Here is a 16,036-nt window from a genome sequence, read left to right on the forward strand (position 1 = left end):
TTTCTCTCCTCTGAAATGATTCTGTGGAGGAACTGAGTGCCTAGAGATCAGATATGGATACCAATGTGGCAGTGTAAGCTTATGCCCACGGCATGAGGGGGCCTCACAGGTCCAGAGGGATCTGCACAGATTGGAAAAATCTTCAGTTGAGAAGGAATTACACGACATTTGGGAACTGCAGCCTTTGAGATGGGGACATTATTAAGTCTTTACAAGAAAACTGAAGTGAGATAATGAAAACATCTCAAAATTTGTAGAGGCACACAGTCATTCTGTGTGCCTTCTGGGAAAGAAGCTGTTTATAAAACACCAGCTCATTCTGAATGGAGATTTCTTTTAGATGTTGAAATGTGTGTGAGCAGTGAGGCATTGGAACAGGCTGTTGAGGGACACTGGATTCCCTGCTCCTGGGGCACTTAGGCAAGTGTTTGTCCACGGTGACTGCTGCAGGCCCAGCCCAGCCTGAGGCACAGCAGCTGTGGCTGCCTCCCAGCCAGGCTTTCTCCTGGCTTCTGGGATACCACTGTGTTTCTGTGAATGAGCAAACATATGTGCAGGCTTGGTATGCATCCAAAATAGAAAAAAAATCAGTCAGACCATCTTTGAAAGAGTGAGGCTCTTTGCTAAGGTGCATTATTGAGTATGAATCGATTTAGGGGGTTTTGCCCACCATGTTCTAGATCTGATGTTTGCATATTGTAGATGTAGGGCATTTGAGTGAGGACAGGTGAATGAGAAAAGATTTTAAAATGTGTTCAAATAAATGTATGTATAAGGAGCTATCTCCGTTAAGTGAAGTTTTAATCAAACACTGCTAAAACTTTCTTCTTTTTTTCTCCATGTTGCAAACTTACCTTACCCAGTCCTACATCCTACCTTTGAAAGACTGTTCTGAAGCAAGGGTTACTTTACTCCCAGGTCTCCATCTGTTTGCAGGTCCCTACTGCAACAGGACCTGGGATGGCTGGTTGTGCTGGAGTGATGTGGCTGCCGGAACCGTGTCGGTGCAGCGGTGTCCTGACTACTTTCAGGATTTCAACCCATCAGGTATGAGTGTATTGACTTCTACAGCAATGTATTTCTCGCTGAAATGAGAGTCTGGGGGCTTGATGTCTCTTGTTTGCCTCACTCAAGTCATTAATGCTCCAGGATTTCAGAAACTCAAGACCCATTTTTTGCATTTTTCTTTTGTGACATAGAAAACTGACACGTTACTTATTTTCTCTTCTGAAGTGTGTCCCTGAGGGATTCTGTGGATTAGGGAGTAGGAATTGAAGTTAGATCACACTTTTTTCCTCTTAGAGATATGCTTTTCTAACAGACAAGCAGAAATATTACTTAGTCCTTTACCTCAGTTTCACAATTGAAGTTGACAAAGAGTTTCTCCCACTTTGAATCACTTCCTGTTTCTGTGGGCTAAACTTTGTAAGCATGTGGAAAATGTCATGGATTTCTTTGTATTTACCAGGGTCTTTTCATGCCTTTATTTGATGGTAGAAATCATTATGTTTCAATTTTCCAGTCTGGTTCTTGAACAGTTTTGCTATTTATATTTTCCTGCCTGTCCAATACTAATTTATAGTGGTAGGATGTTAAACTTCAGTTTCCATCTTGGATGTTAAGCAAACCATTTAAATATCCTTGTCACTTCATCTGGTAGTTCTCTAACAGCTAGTTCAATGTATTTTGATACTTAATGGATTGGAGAGGGAACATCTATTTGTTTTCTTAAGGAAAATCACATCATTGGTTGCCCTTGCCAAGCAAAAGCAACGGCCTCAAGTTTCTCAGAATTCATAGTAACAAGCAAAGTCTCTCTAGTCATATTAATAAAGCTGTCATTTGTTTGCCAATATTTATTAAATACTTGGAATCAGGAAAGAGAACTTCAGTGCTGACTGTTGTGTATTTCTTTCACTTTTCTTCTTTTGTTTTTCATTCTGTCAACTTTGATTGCAGAAAAAGTTACGAAGATCTGTGATCCAAATGGGAATTGGTTTAGACACCCAGAAAGCAACAGGACGTGGACAAACTACACCCAGTGCAATATCTATACACATGAAAAAGTGAAGGTAGGGGAGGAATGAGTGTGTGGTACCTGTGTCAAGAAACTGAACAGAATCTTTTCAAGTTTCCAGACTCAAAAGGCAGCAGAGTTGACGCAGCAATGCTTTGAGCAGTATTCTATATGTCAAAGTAGGCTCTGTTTTTGTGTGGGTCTATGTATAGATGCTTTTTTTATAGACTTCAGTTTATTTTGAACATGCCCATCCATTAAAAGATGAAGAAAAAGAAAAACAAAATGTCTGAATGACCTTTTAGAGTTATTTTGTGATATGTGAGGATACAATGGACAAAACTGCATATTTTGTCCCGTTCTCCAACTGTATGTCCACTAATACTCCTTATGTTTATGAAACGTTCAGTCATGGGAAGCAGTAAATTGAAACTATAAATTCCCAAGAACCAGGAATACAAACCATAGACCAGGACAGGCTGTAAATTAATTTGGATCTCATGTTAAAGGTAGTAGCAGACTGTCAAGAAATCTGACCTGTAATAGAGTTTTTATCTGCCTGCACCATTGCTGTTGAATGCCTTAGGGTACTTACCTAACAACCATATTGGGCAAAAGATGGTTGCAGATGATAAGGTACTTTATTATTGCTTTTTCTCAAATCATGAGGCTTAGATTTTGCTAATGGCAGTTTAATTCTGTTAGCAGAATTGCCATAATTCATTGGTCCTTCCTAATATTTGGCTGGGAATGGAGGCTATTATTCAGAAAGGAGCAGATCGATGACGATCCCTCTTTATGAATAGTGAGGTAGTTTCCCTCAGGCTGTTTTGCCAGCATATTTCAACTCTGTCACAAACCTGAAGCCGTAGTGTGGAATGACAGCTCCAAGGAGAGCCTTGCTGCTGGCTGCAGTTGTGTTGTTTTGCTCAGCAGCACCATCTCCTCAGTGTGCCTGGAAGGTGGGTGAGGCACTGCACGGTGACTGTGCCTGTTGTGCCTTGTTAATTCTCGTTGTTTGTGCCCTCAGCAGTGCCTCCTGCTGCACCACTCTGCCCGTTCTGAATTGTGGGGCGATGCCTAAATCCTTACCATGCACCTCTGCCTAGGCTGCTCCCTGGATGAGGGGGTGGTACAGGATAGGGACCTGGCACAGAATGGCTCTTGTCATTTATACATCTCAAATTTTAGCGTTCTGGGGTAACGCTTGATTCTTCTCACTCACAAATCTTTCACTTTCCAAGTTTCACAATAAGTTCTGCATATACCTATTGCATTGCTGTTTGAGTTATTTTAAATTAAGTAATTTTAAAAAATAATTCTTATTTGAAAATTTCTAGCACACATCAAGAGTTATCCTTGTGTCAACTTACAACCTACTTAAAGCTTTACCTATTACCTTTTTATATTCTCTCAAAAGTCAGTATATATAACAAGCTGCAATTACTCTGTCCTAACTTGGAATGGTAAGTTCAGGGTGTACACAGATTTTGCAGTATGTGAGCATTTGGATGTGTGCTCTCTGTCTCCCCATAGAGCCCAAATAGTTGTGCTTTATTGCAGAGTATAAGGTTCAACCTGAAAATGTTTATTTCCTTATGTGCAAAATGATAACCTTAGATTTAATGCAGCAAGGGTTGCAAGACATGTTCCATGACTGAATGCAAAGGTTTGTTACTTTCTGGTAAAAATATTTAGTTAATTAATATATTAGCTACAGGAATTAATGATAACATGAACATATTCCAAATATTATATCATCAGTTCCTATTTTTTGCCTTTTCTATCTACACAGATTTTCATAATTCCATTATTGGCAGTAGGCTTATTTAGCATAATATTGAAACATAATTATGCCGATTTAACATAATAGTCTTCACTATTTTTGAGTCATTGTTAATTTTTTTCATGCCCTTCCTGAAATGCTCAATAAAAACTGAATTTCCAGTACCATAATCATAGCTCACATTGAAAGAAGTATTTTTAAATGCTGAGAAAAAATCTGTGGGGAAAAAATTACATTAATTCATACAGGAAGCATGTACTTTACTTAGGAGTTGTGTTAAGAGAGGAATCAAGCCTCAGACACCCATGCACCCAGTACAGGAACTTAAATTGCCAGATTTGTATAAATGCTCAGAAACAAACCATAGCACCATATATTGTGTTTTAATACTTGGTGTTTTAACTGGTAAGAGGTAAATTTTAGTGATTACTTCAGTTAATCTGCTGTGTTCCCTATGGAGAGAGATTTTAGTAGGATGATTTTTGGCAGGATTCTGAACTTGTTCCATCATGACCTGAAATGGTTTTGTTTTTTTTTTTTTTACTTACTAGTATTCTAGTTCCTTTAACTGCAAGAAGAGACATAAATATGTGCTTTATCAGCAGTAGCTCTGTCTGAATCACTTGGCTTTGTTTTTGTGTTGCAGACTGCTCTGAACTTGTATTACTTGGCCATCATCGGACACGGTCTTTCAATTGCATCACTTCTGATTTCTCTTGGCATATTCTTTTATTTTAAGTAAGTATATTTAAATCCTTCATCAAATCCCAGTGGTTGTCACAATCCTGGTTTCAGTGCTTTGGAACACCAGCCATCCAAATGAATTTAGAGGGAGCAGGAAGGTGAAGAAAGCCACCATATGGGTTTGCCATTGGACTTTAGGTTGTAACAAAAATGGAGGTTTCTTCTCTCAGAAACATGAAATAAAAAACTGTAGAATATATTGAAAAAGAGATGGGAAAATGTTTGTTCATTTTGGGTTTGTGATGTCCAGATTTTTTTAGTGATAAATTACAGTCTGGATACTAGGAATTGGACTCAGTGATCCTTGTGGATCTCTTCCAAGTCCGGATGTTCTGTGTTATGCCAAGCATCAAGTGAACTAAAGAGCAAGTGGAAACCAAAATAGTGATGACATTTGATAGGTACAGTAACCTTCCAACGTGGTACTCACAAAATACGACAACTGTAAGGGAAGTAAGGCTAAGGGCTATAGTAGAAATGTAAATAATAAAAATAATCCCATTTTTTGATTCACAGTATTGTGAATGCCAGGCTTGTCATCTGCTGACTAACAGTTACTGTGTCACCTCTTGACAGGAAGTTTGACCAGTGTATCACCACTGTCCCAACAGCTCAAAATATAGTGCAGAGGCATTTTAAAATTAGTCTTATTACTTCATATTTGGTGACCCTTCTTTCCTTCCCTGTGAAAGACTCCTTTTCTTTTGCTTTTCCTTTAAAAAGCGCAGAGGCCTGGTGGAAAGGTGAACCCAGGAGTGTTGCCACATGAGCAGAGCTGAGAAAGACAAGTTGTTCCCTGTGCCAGCTGCTGCTGTGCCCAGAGTGGGCTGCCCTCGCCAGCCTGGCTTTATCATTCCATAAACACCTTCTCCTTGGCAAGGCACATCTGCTCCTCACACTCACCTACTCCTGCCCCTGTACCCTGCTGCCTCCCTCCAGCTTCCATTTCCTCCTGACATTTAAGTAGGAGTAGCAGATACACTGCCAGGGGATGCTGCTTTTCGCATGCTGTGGGCATTGATTAGGTGGAGGCAGCTGATAGCTGAAAAAAAAAGGTTCTTTTTAGTCCCATCTGGCTGAAAGCTGCGCTTTCACTTTAGCTGTGCACTATTTCCCCAGGCTTCCACAGCATTTCTGCAAATCCCCGGCAAACAGGAGTGTTTCAACTTTGTAGCCTTTCTTTTGAAATCTAGTATTCAAGAGGACATTTCAGCCTTTTCTGATCTTGTTTCATGAGGAAAATGCATATGATTGTTTTCAATCAATTTATTTTTGTATGATCTGTACAAACAATGCTTCTCCTTTCCAAATTCACTTTCCTTCCACAAACTCAATGTGTGAAATGGCTCTCAGTCCTTGTAAGAACTTTGATTTTGCATAAAAAAGGTTGGTACTGTTGCAATAAATGTCACAAAGTGTAGCAGGCTAAATATGTAATGTGACAGGAAAAATGCTTTAACACAGGTGAAGAGAAAAAGATTTGGAGTAGGATATGGTTTTATAAGTATACAGAGAGTCAAGCATGATTTCTCTGTGCCATAATATGAAAACCAACGTAATTTCATCTTTGCTTGTGGCCCTTACTGCAAAAGCAGGGGGTCTGTTGTGCTGCCATCCGGTGTCAGGTTTGTCCAACCATCCAGGGATTTTCTCCTCTGGGACCAGGATCATCCTCCCTTGGAGAACCGCGTGGAATGAATCCAGACCCACAAACCACATTTTCTAGACTGTGGTTATGTTGGGATACAAACGGAAATTACAAAATACAAAGGAAGCTAAAGAAAGTCCTCTGCAAGCTGTTCTCTTGGGATGTACAGTTCCTCTAAAGTATTTTTAGTAGCAGGAGGGTATTTAAGGACCTAGATTAATACCAGGATGTATTATGTATCGGGTAAGGCTTGGATAATTATTCATAGCTTTAACAGGTGGACTTTTTTTTTTTCCTATTGTGGGGGGTGTCTTTGAATTTTTCACTTCCAAAACATTTATTCTGTAAGTCAACTGACAGTTTCCAGACAACATTTGCTGGATTTCTTATCATTAGGATCTTTAGATTTGACTAGAAATTTGGAACTTTTCCCCAAAGGAAATATCAACTGTTTGGGATTTGAATTATTTTGTAGGACTAGAATTTTTCTGCATTTTATGTTTGCATTTTAAATTTTGTTTCTTCTTCAGAAAATTTTCTCCTTGGAAATACTTGTCCATCTTGTGACTTGTGTTCCCCAAGTGCATTGGAATTCTTGGTTTAACAGAATGAAGAGGGTCATAAACTTGGAACTCTGAACATCTCTGAAAACTCATCTGAGACATAAAACTGACTTCTTGCAGTGCCTCTGCTTTCTCATTCTGTTACATACTCGATCATGCACATGTTGCAAATGTTAAAATAACTGTATGGTTTTCATAACCAATGAAAAACAAGGCAAGAGAATCCTGTAAGAAGCAGTGATTTAGAATAAAGGGAAGCTACAGTTTCAAAGGTGCCCCCACGGCTCCCAACCAAAAAAAACCCAAAAAACCCCCACCACCCCACCTGAAATAAAGGAGTTGTTGATGAAGTGTCCTGTCAAATCCCGTGAGAGCCTTCTCAGAGGAGAGCAGCACTGTGTTGAAGACAGAGTGGGCAAAGCACTGATTATTGGATTGTTACGGAGACAGGAGCTGCCTAAGTCACTCAGTTAATGTCATCTGAACAGATAATTCCCCTTAGGTCCACATGTGGATCTCACTGGTTGAGTTTTGCAGTACTGAAATACTTTAAAAACGTAGATCTCAAACCCACTTGGGGGCTTTTGAAAAAGTCACCCTTTTTCTTTTGGAGAAATATTAGAGAAATTAATTTTTCCTAATTCCCAAGATACACAGGAGTTGAAAAAAGAAGAGAAGCAGGTAATTTAGTAGGAAGTCTGTTTTTATTTTACTACTCATGGTTTAATTGAGGAGTTGGTCATTCAAGTGTACTTAGATCACAAATATGAGAATTAAGTGATAAAGGCTATTATGTCATTAAGAAAAACAGTCAGAAAAAAGGACTATAGGAAGGAAAACAGAAGAGGGAGGGTGGGGAAACTTGGGAAAGATCTTTTTATTAGGAAAAACAGTCTTAGTTTTTAAATGTCATTGGGCTTGCCTTCTGTTTCTTGTCCGGTGATCCTTTCAATCCTTTCATGCATGGGTGGAGGTGGGTGTGGATGGGTGTGTTTGAATATTCAACAGGAACAGCTGCGGGATGACCCGGGGAGATGGCCCCATTAGCTGTACGTGCTCTTCCTTGCCTGAGCCTTGAGTCTTAACAATAAGCAGACAGAATTCCAGAGTTTTTCAGGACTTGTTTACACAAAGCCCTCCGCTGGAATCTAGTATTGTCTCTATTTTCATATATAAATCATACAGGGAAAAAAACATTAAAAATACATTTTCAAAGAACATAAGACCCTGCATGTTATAATAATTAAAGTTTATCTGTTTGGGACATTAAAGCAAGACCCAAATAGAATCTTCAAGAGCTTAATGAAATAGATTTTTTCCTCAAATTCATACACAACCCTGTTTTCCATATTTTGGAGACTTTTTCTTTTTGTATTTTCTTCAGCCAAATGACAAATTCCTGTAGGTCCCTGTTAAATGGCAGCACTGGTTTCTAGAGGGGTTTCCTTCCTATTTTTAGTGCCATGGGCTCAGACTGTCTCAGGGCTTGCACAGTGTGTACTGTGAGCTCAGTCCAGGGGTCTGGGGGTGCTTTGTACACTGCCCTTGTGAGAGCTGCAAAGGATGCAGCCAAGATCTGCCCTGTAGCCATGCTTATGGGGCTGTCCTTTTTTTCCTTTGGGTCACCTTGATTGTCGTTTCATCCATCAGCCGTTTTCAATATACTCCTCCAGCATTTGTGAAGATTCCATCTCTGCATTTCTCTGAAAAAATGTAAAGGTCTCTCTTCTATCCTCTCACATTAAAAATGAATCACCGATGCCCCTCCTTTATCTTTTCTTCCAGGCATGCTATTTGAAGAGGCCAGGAAACTCGATTTTTTTTTCTTTTTCCCCCTTGGGTGACAGTTTAGACATGTCCCCTGGTGGGCTTTTGAATGTGTTTCTGATTTCTCTCAGTGGCATGTGTGTAAGTGGTCGTTTTCTGCCCCAGCTGGTTATTCCAAAGTGTCAATGAGCTGCTCCCCATCTCTCTGGCCATTAACTGGAGACAGGCAGGTGTGGGTGTAGAGCACAGACTCTGCAGCAGAGGCTTCAGTCGGTGCTGTCTCTGAAGCAACTCAGGAGTTCACTGGAAAAACTTGAATGAGAAGCAGTCCCTCTTCTTGGAATATACTAAGTTATTCCTGTTTCCTGTAGAATGGCAGAAAAACAGAAAGTTGCTGCACCTAAGTTCAACATTGTTTGATATAATTGAATCTCTGTTGCTTTTTAAAGACTTTCCGAAGATATTCTCTCTTTAATTTTAAAAGCAAACCTTAGAAATTAACACAATAAATGCAGTTCTTTAGTGATTTTATAATTATGTCCCAGAAATTGTTTATGACTTAGTTATACACAAAAGTCAGGGGGAGATTTCCATTATTTTTCTTATTTAGACATTTCTCTAGCTTTAGGCTGAAGGAAGAAAAATGGCAAGGATATGAGTAACAGGAATTACCCTCAAAAGATCTGAACAGATTTGGGTAAATGGAAACAGGGTAAGACAGCTCCACCGAGCACAGGTGTGATAGGTAATTGGGAAATTCTTCATGTACTAACCAAAAATTGTAAAATCTTCTGAAAATTGTTATCAGCATTTAAATAATTTTCAGCTGGCCACTACAAAGGAGATGCTTTTGATAAGCTTATATGCTTTAGATCCAATATGCTTATAAATGTACTAAATGTAAATCTAAATCTAAATGTATCTAATGGATCTAAATGTACTTGCTTTCTTCCGTTTGGTGTATTAAATTTCCTCTGGACCTGGAGAAAGGGTTGATGTAAGACTTGTTAGTAAAATCAAGAGCTCTAGCATTTCCAAATGTCAGAGTTGTCCCCACGTACACATAGTTGTTCTCCCATGTACTCATTTATTCTTGTTTCTCTTTTCTAGGAGCTTGAGTTGCCAAAGGATTACCCTGCATAAAAATCTGTTTTTCTCTTTCGTTTGCAACTCTGTTGTAACAATAATTTCACTGACAGCCATTGCCAACAACCAGGAATTAGTTGCAACCAACCCAGTAAGTGGCAGTGTGCTCGGCAGCCGTGTTTGTTTGCGGGTGACTGGTGGAGCTGCAGGGCTGATGAGCGCTGTGAGCAGCGGCTCCAGCCGTGCCCGCCCGGCGGAGCACAGCACGGGAACCACGGGGCCGGGACACGGCACAGCCGAGGCTGTGAGACACTGCAAGTGCTCAGAGGGGCTGGGCTTGCTGACCGCCCCTTCCCAGCTCCACAGGGAGGCTTTTGCCCCGGAACAACTGCAGGAAAGCCTCTTCTAGATGGTGTCAGCTGAATTCACAAAGGAAGGGCAGGAAAAAAGGTTTCGCAAGGTGTTTTGGGTCTGTCTGCTAGTTTCTTATGGCTTTAACTTGGCCATCTTCAGTTAAAACGAGAACTCTTTTTCTTTGCAGCACAAGAGTCTAAAGATGAAGTACATTAAAAAAATCCTTAGTTCTGGCTTTATTGTTATTTAGGCATGGAAGATAAACCTTAATTTTCTGGAAGTTAGGGTACAACTCCAGAAGCTGAATCAAGTAAAAAGATAATTTGCTTTTCTCCTGTAGAAGCAGTCATCAATGTGCTGGAAAACATACCTGAGCTGCTAATAATCATCATCAAGTGAATTAGGTAGCAGATAATGGTAAAAGAATATTGAGTTTTGCTTTGTTTTAAGCCAAGTGGCAGAAATAGAGCACTCAAACAGGCAGCAATATTGGAAGGAGGGAAAAAAATGATTTAACGTGACCAAACCAAAGTTACCTGTTGCTCCTTGTTCACAACCTCACATTTTAGACTTCCCAGTAAATTGTATTCTAGCATTTGAACTGTAGGATATATTATGAATGAAGCTAAATACAAATAAATGCCAGGCTCCTCCAAAACCTACTGCAAGCTCTCGGTCCCTAGGTGCAGTTTTGAGTAGGTTAAGACTGGAAGTATTGTAACCATTTTGAAAACATGAATTGTTCTCTGGGGTAGTTATATGTTGTGGTGGGTAAAACTGAGAGTTGATTACCAACGTCAGAGTGTATTTCTTGTGGGGTTACTATCAGATGATTTAAGGATTTGGAATGGTTAAATGTGGCAAGGTTTGCAATAAGACAACACGCTTGAGGATCTCAGGGTCCTCATGTATGAATAATCAAAATCCAGACTCAGTCCTTCAGTTTCATGTCCCCATAAAGTATGAGATTGTAATGACATAAAAATTCTATTTTTAAAAGTAAATACATGTGTAATTCTAGTGGAAAACAGAATAAACATTACCTTGAGTGGTATTTTTTTCCACTTTCCAAAAAAACGCTCTGAGGTTTCTGCAGATTAAAATTTTAAATTTTACTCTTTTTTTTTTTTTTTTTCCCTGCAGGTTAGCTGCAAAGTGTCACAGTTCATCTACTTGTACCTGATGGGTTGCAACTACTTTTGGATGCTGTGTGAAGGCATTTACCTGCACACCCTGATTGTGGTGGCTGTTTTTGCTGAGAAGCAGCACTTGATGTGGTATTACCTTCTTGGCTGGGGTATGTGATTTCACCTCGTGTATTTTCTGTTCAGTGCAGCCTCTTCCTCCTTCAGACATCTCTACCTTTGCCTCTCTGAGCTGTAGCTTTGAGTCATGATGGCACACCCCAACTTTTTGTCTGTAGTGTTTTAACAAGCTTAGAAAGATTCATGTAGGAAGTTGTGTGTACCTCTGCCGAAAGAGAGATTATGCATTTCTGGAGTCAGGAAGTGACTCCTCCTGTGTATAGAGAGAATAGTCTCCTATTATAAAAAAGACCTTAAGAAGTAATTATTCATTGTTCCACACCTTGAAGATGTTTATTCAGGAATGAAGTTTGTTTTCAGAGAAGTCTCGCCACCCCCGGAGGGTCAGAACTGAGTTAGAGATGGCCGAGGATTTATTTTTCCAGCAGTTCCATTTGACCTGTATTGTTCACTAGGCAAACACAGAACAGCTGTAACTGAAGGTCTCAAGTAGTATCGGTATCAAAACTAACAAGGCAAGCCTGCTCTCTTCAGATAATGCACAAGGGCTTATTCCCAAAGTGAAAGTGAGGGCTCTGGCAGCCTCCCTGTATTGGCACACTCAGCTCCAGTGTGTTGGTACTGGGTCACTGTCCCACTGCAGGCACAGCTGAGGCGTGGCTGGAAGGTCACAGGTGCTCAGCAGCTCCTGAAGATCAGGTGCCACCAAAGTATCAAGGGCCCCAGATGACTAATTTCCTTTTTCTTTTTTATTTTTTTTCATTTGGCTTGGTTTTCTGAGTCTAATTTCAAAGCTGCTTTCTAAAACGGCAAGGTATTGATACTTTGTACTCATACCAGTGAGAACATGCTCACCCCTGGTCATAGAGCTTTAACAAAGCTGTGCTCAGCTATGCAATCACCATTTTAATATTATCTTCCTATTTGGTGTTACTGCAGATTGCAGCCTGAAAAGCATGTGTGTTATAAAGATCACTTGTGTTCTAAAAAGTGAAAAGTTGATTTGCCTTTCCTGTGTATTGGAAAGTGGATTTCTTGGCAAGTCAGTGGGAATAGGGTTTCACACAGCCCTCAGACAGAAATCTAAGAAAAGAAACTTTAAATTGGTCTGTTTTAGTTTATTTTCTCTATAGGTATATAGTTTGGGTGAGGTGAAAATACAGAAGAATCCTACAAAATATGCAAGTTTAGTTATTAGTATATACTTAGTAAATATACAATAGTAAATACTATATACTATAGTAAATACTTAGTTATTAATTAGGTTTTACTAATGATAGTAAAATATAATTATATAAAATATTGTATAAATATATAGAATATTTATAAATATATAATATTTATATAATATATAAATATATAAAAATACTTGTTTTTTCTCCACAGGTTTTCCACTGATCCCTGCCTGCATACATGCCGTTGCAAGAAGTTTATATTATAATGACAAGTAAGTAGCTTGAGCTTGCAAAACTTTTATCTTTTCTTTAAGATAAAAAATAAAGCTAATAAATGCTTTTTTTTTCTTTTCCTGTTTGTTTTCTGTAGCTGTTGGATCAGCTCTGATACTCATCTGCTTTACATCATCCATGGCCCTATTTGTGCTGCTCTCTTGGTAAGATTTCTTCAAATAATGTTTTGTTTTCTTGTTTAATTTCTGGCTGCTCTTGGTGGGTTTACAATGGTAAGAGCCTTAATGTAACATTTAGAGGTCACTGTCACTTGTGAGTCTGCTGCTTAACCCAGCAGGTGCCTCAGACACACCAGATACAAGAAGTCTTGGCCTTATTAAGGATCTGTGCCTCTGGTCCTTAGACAAACTCTGGCTTTCAGTGCTGACTGTCATTCCACTCGAATGCTGGTGACAAGGGAGACTGAACCTTACCTGGAGTACTGGAGGGGAATCTAAATCCTTCCTTTAGCTGACAATGCCTCTCATGCCCAGACCAATTGCCAGGTGGGCCCTGCCAGAAGCCTCATTGTGTCACTGTGCTGTGGCCAAACAGCCACCAGACAGTGTGAGATTCAGGGAGAGGGGTCTGCATGCCAGCACTGTGGCTGGGAATATGGCATGGAGAGAAACTAGAGCAGGCCCTTTGTGAGAGAACCAGTGCAAATGGTTCTGCCAGTACCGGTCACTGCCCCTGTTCTGATACTGATTTAGCACTGGCTGCTTTGGCCACTGGGGTGTTGCAGCTCCTCTGTTTCTGGAGTGCTCATGAAATCTCAGAGCACAGTATTCTGTCTGACACCTCAAGTTAATGCCAGCTCTATTCTGTGTTCACTAATAAATGAAATTCTAGGTGAGTAACTGAGGACATTACTGCATAAAAATCAATCTTGTACATCCTTTGCACTAGGACTGGGTTTACCCTATGAAATTCAGTCAGTAGATTGTTGCTAAATACAAATAGGGGTGTACTTAAACAACATAATGAATATAATTAGCATAGAGGCATTCCATGTGTAACTAGCCCCTGACTGTGTATGACAGTCATTTGTTTTATTGTAACAGAAACCTCCATCTGATCTGGCGAACGGCTGGGTGAACTGGCTGCTGGCTTTTCTCCCCGCTTTTCAGTTCACAAAAGGAAGTTGATTAAGAATGAAAACCTTAAGTAACTTTATGGAAATAATTTCAGTTTCTGACATACAATTTCCACTTCTGTTATCTTGTTAATAAATACCTGTGAAGGGCATCCATGCATACAGTATTCTTTCAGAAGACCATTGTATAAATCCTGGGATTCTTGTGACTCCCTTTTTCGTTCACAGTGACATGAACTTGTGAATTTTGAGGACTGCAATGGTACCATGACACACCTGAGCTCCTCTGTGTGGGCAGCCAGAGCAATGCCCATGGGGTGGGGTTTATTGCTGGGGTGTGAATTATTGCTGGTAATCTCTTGTCCTGTTAGTCAGGTCTGCTGTATCTGTTCATGTAGGGATCTGCAGTACTCTGTAAACTTAAACCCAGTTCTAAATCCTTTCAATTTTTATTCTCTCTGCTTTACACAGAGATAAACCCTGTTATCTTTACAGAAGATAAAACCCTGTTTTCACAGAAAAGTATAGGGGGTTTTTTTTGTGGGTTGTTACTTCCATTGTTCTGATACCTCTTCACAGATACGTCACTTAAGTAAAGCTCTTTCAAGCTGAACAATAATTTGAATTAGAATTTCCTTTAAATAGCAATATAAAAATTGTGTAAAAGCTGTAAGGCTGTACTTTCTTCCATGAAGTGACTTCATTTTAGGATGTAGGCTCATTTTTTTTCCTTCTAAGCAGTGGCCCCCACGAAGTCACACTGCAAGTGGCCAGACTCCTGTGGGATTCGAATGCACTGGATCTGTCCCAAATGATCAGGTCTTGTTTCTATTCAAGGCCACATTCAGAATGTCCTTTGATTTTACTGGAGGCATAATAATCATCTCTGTGGGGTTGTTCTGGGCAGTCTTTGTCCATCCTCTTTTCAATTTACAACTTTGTTCACCTTTGATATTCCTGTATTTTTTATGACCCAACTGAAAATGTTTCTCTTGTATTTTTCTTGCCTCAGTACAGTAAGTAAATTTATTTGAAAATCATGCAGGAATAACAGATTAAACTGCACATCTTGCCTGTGATGTGAAAGTACTTTAAAGGAGTTGCCTTCCTTTCTGGAAGCAAAAAAAAAAATTTTTTTCAATTCAGAAAAGACAAGGCAGGGCTAAAGATGTTAGATCAAATGCATGTGTTTAGGCTTTGTGAACAGAACCCTCATTTGCTTAAGCAGCTTGCTTGCCAGATACAATTTCCACACTTTACTAAGCATGACCTGCTTTAGTAGACATTTAAGCAGCAACATTAAACTGCAAATTAGATAACAAGGGGGAAGACACTGTTTCTATTTGCAGGAGCATATCTCAAAGAATGTGAAGGGGACTCGTCAAGTGGGTGCCAGGGAGAATTGGCAGAAACCAATGGGAATTTAACTCTTGTACATCACTGAAAATCCTACAATTACATAAAGTTAAAAACAACGCTGCTTTTATGGTCTGTGTTGTTACATAACTGTGGTCAGTTCTTCTGCCAAAGAAACAGGAGCAGACATAGGTTGCACTTTGATTGGAATTGTCTTCAATTGACCATTAAATTACAACTGTCGGCCTAAGAATCACAATTAAAGAAACAGAGTAGGAATGTGACAGTGGACAGCGATGTTAGTTTTTATGCTAGACAAATAATTGATCAAAATTGAGGGGGGAAGGGAAAAGGAATTGGTTTGCACTTTAGTAAAAGCAGTAGTGATTTCCTTGTAGACTTCAGATGAGCCAGTGCTCTCGTGGTTTTGTTTGTTTGGGTGCCACTGGATTATTTAGCAATGCCATTGTTTATATAAATATTGTTACAGGGCTGTTCCTTTCTCCTGTAATAATTCTATGTATTGGTGTTGCAGTCTAACAGACCATTACAGATGCAAGTTCTGAGTGAAGATATGCTAGAAGGAAGTTCAGGTGCTCCCTGCTTTGTCTTTCATATCCTTGTGTTTTAATGACTTTAAGCTGAACTTGGTGCCAGGCTTAGGAGTTTAAAAGTTGAATGCTCAGTTGTGTCCAAGCAGGCAAAGATCTGGAGCTGCACAACTGCATTCAAAGCCAAGCAATGGCTACCAACTCATATCTAAGAATATCTGAGTGCCTGGAGTAAGAATGGTCTGTTTATATCGTCCTAAGGAGGAACTGAAACAGAATTTAAACATACAAGGATTACTGTACTACTTAGTGTGAACTCAGCATGGAAAAAAGTGGAAATGTCAGGGACATGAGG

General features: G+C 39.6%; 1 protein-coding gene across 4 annotated transcripts in view; it reads left to right on the forward strand.

Annotated features, from left to right (window-relative positions):
• The window catches only part of CALCRL (calcitonin receptor like receptor), a 68,457-nt gene that overhangs the window by 36,916 nt on the left and 15,505 nt on the right, over positions 1–16,036 (forward strand). For all 4 annotated transcript variants that reach the window (XM_063399924.1, XM_063399926.1, XM_063399927.1 and 1 more), the window contains exons 4-10: positions 937–1,047; positions 1,960–2,072; positions 4,450–4,541; positions 9,636–9,762; positions 11,109–11,262; positions 12,617–12,677; positions 12,776–12,842. In XM_063399924.1, the coding sequence (XP_063255994.1) occupies positions 937–1,047; positions 1,960–2,072; positions 4,450–4,541; positions 9,636–9,762; positions 11,109–11,262; positions 12,617–12,677; positions 12,776–12,842 (725 nt within the window). The remainder of the gene's footprint in view (positions 1–936; positions 1,048–1,959; positions 2,073–4,449; positions 4,542–9,635; positions 9,763–11,108; positions 11,263–12,616; positions 12,678–12,775; positions 12,843–16,036) is intronic.

This window comes from Prinia subflava, chromosome 6 (genome assembly GCF_021018805.1).
Source record: "Prinia subflava isolate CZ2003 ecotype Zambia chromosome 6, Cam_Psub_1.2, whole genome shotgun sequence".
In the NCBI taxonomy this organism is placed as follows: Eukaryota; Metazoa; Chordata; class Aves; order Passeriformes; family Cisticolidae; genus Prinia; species Prinia subflava.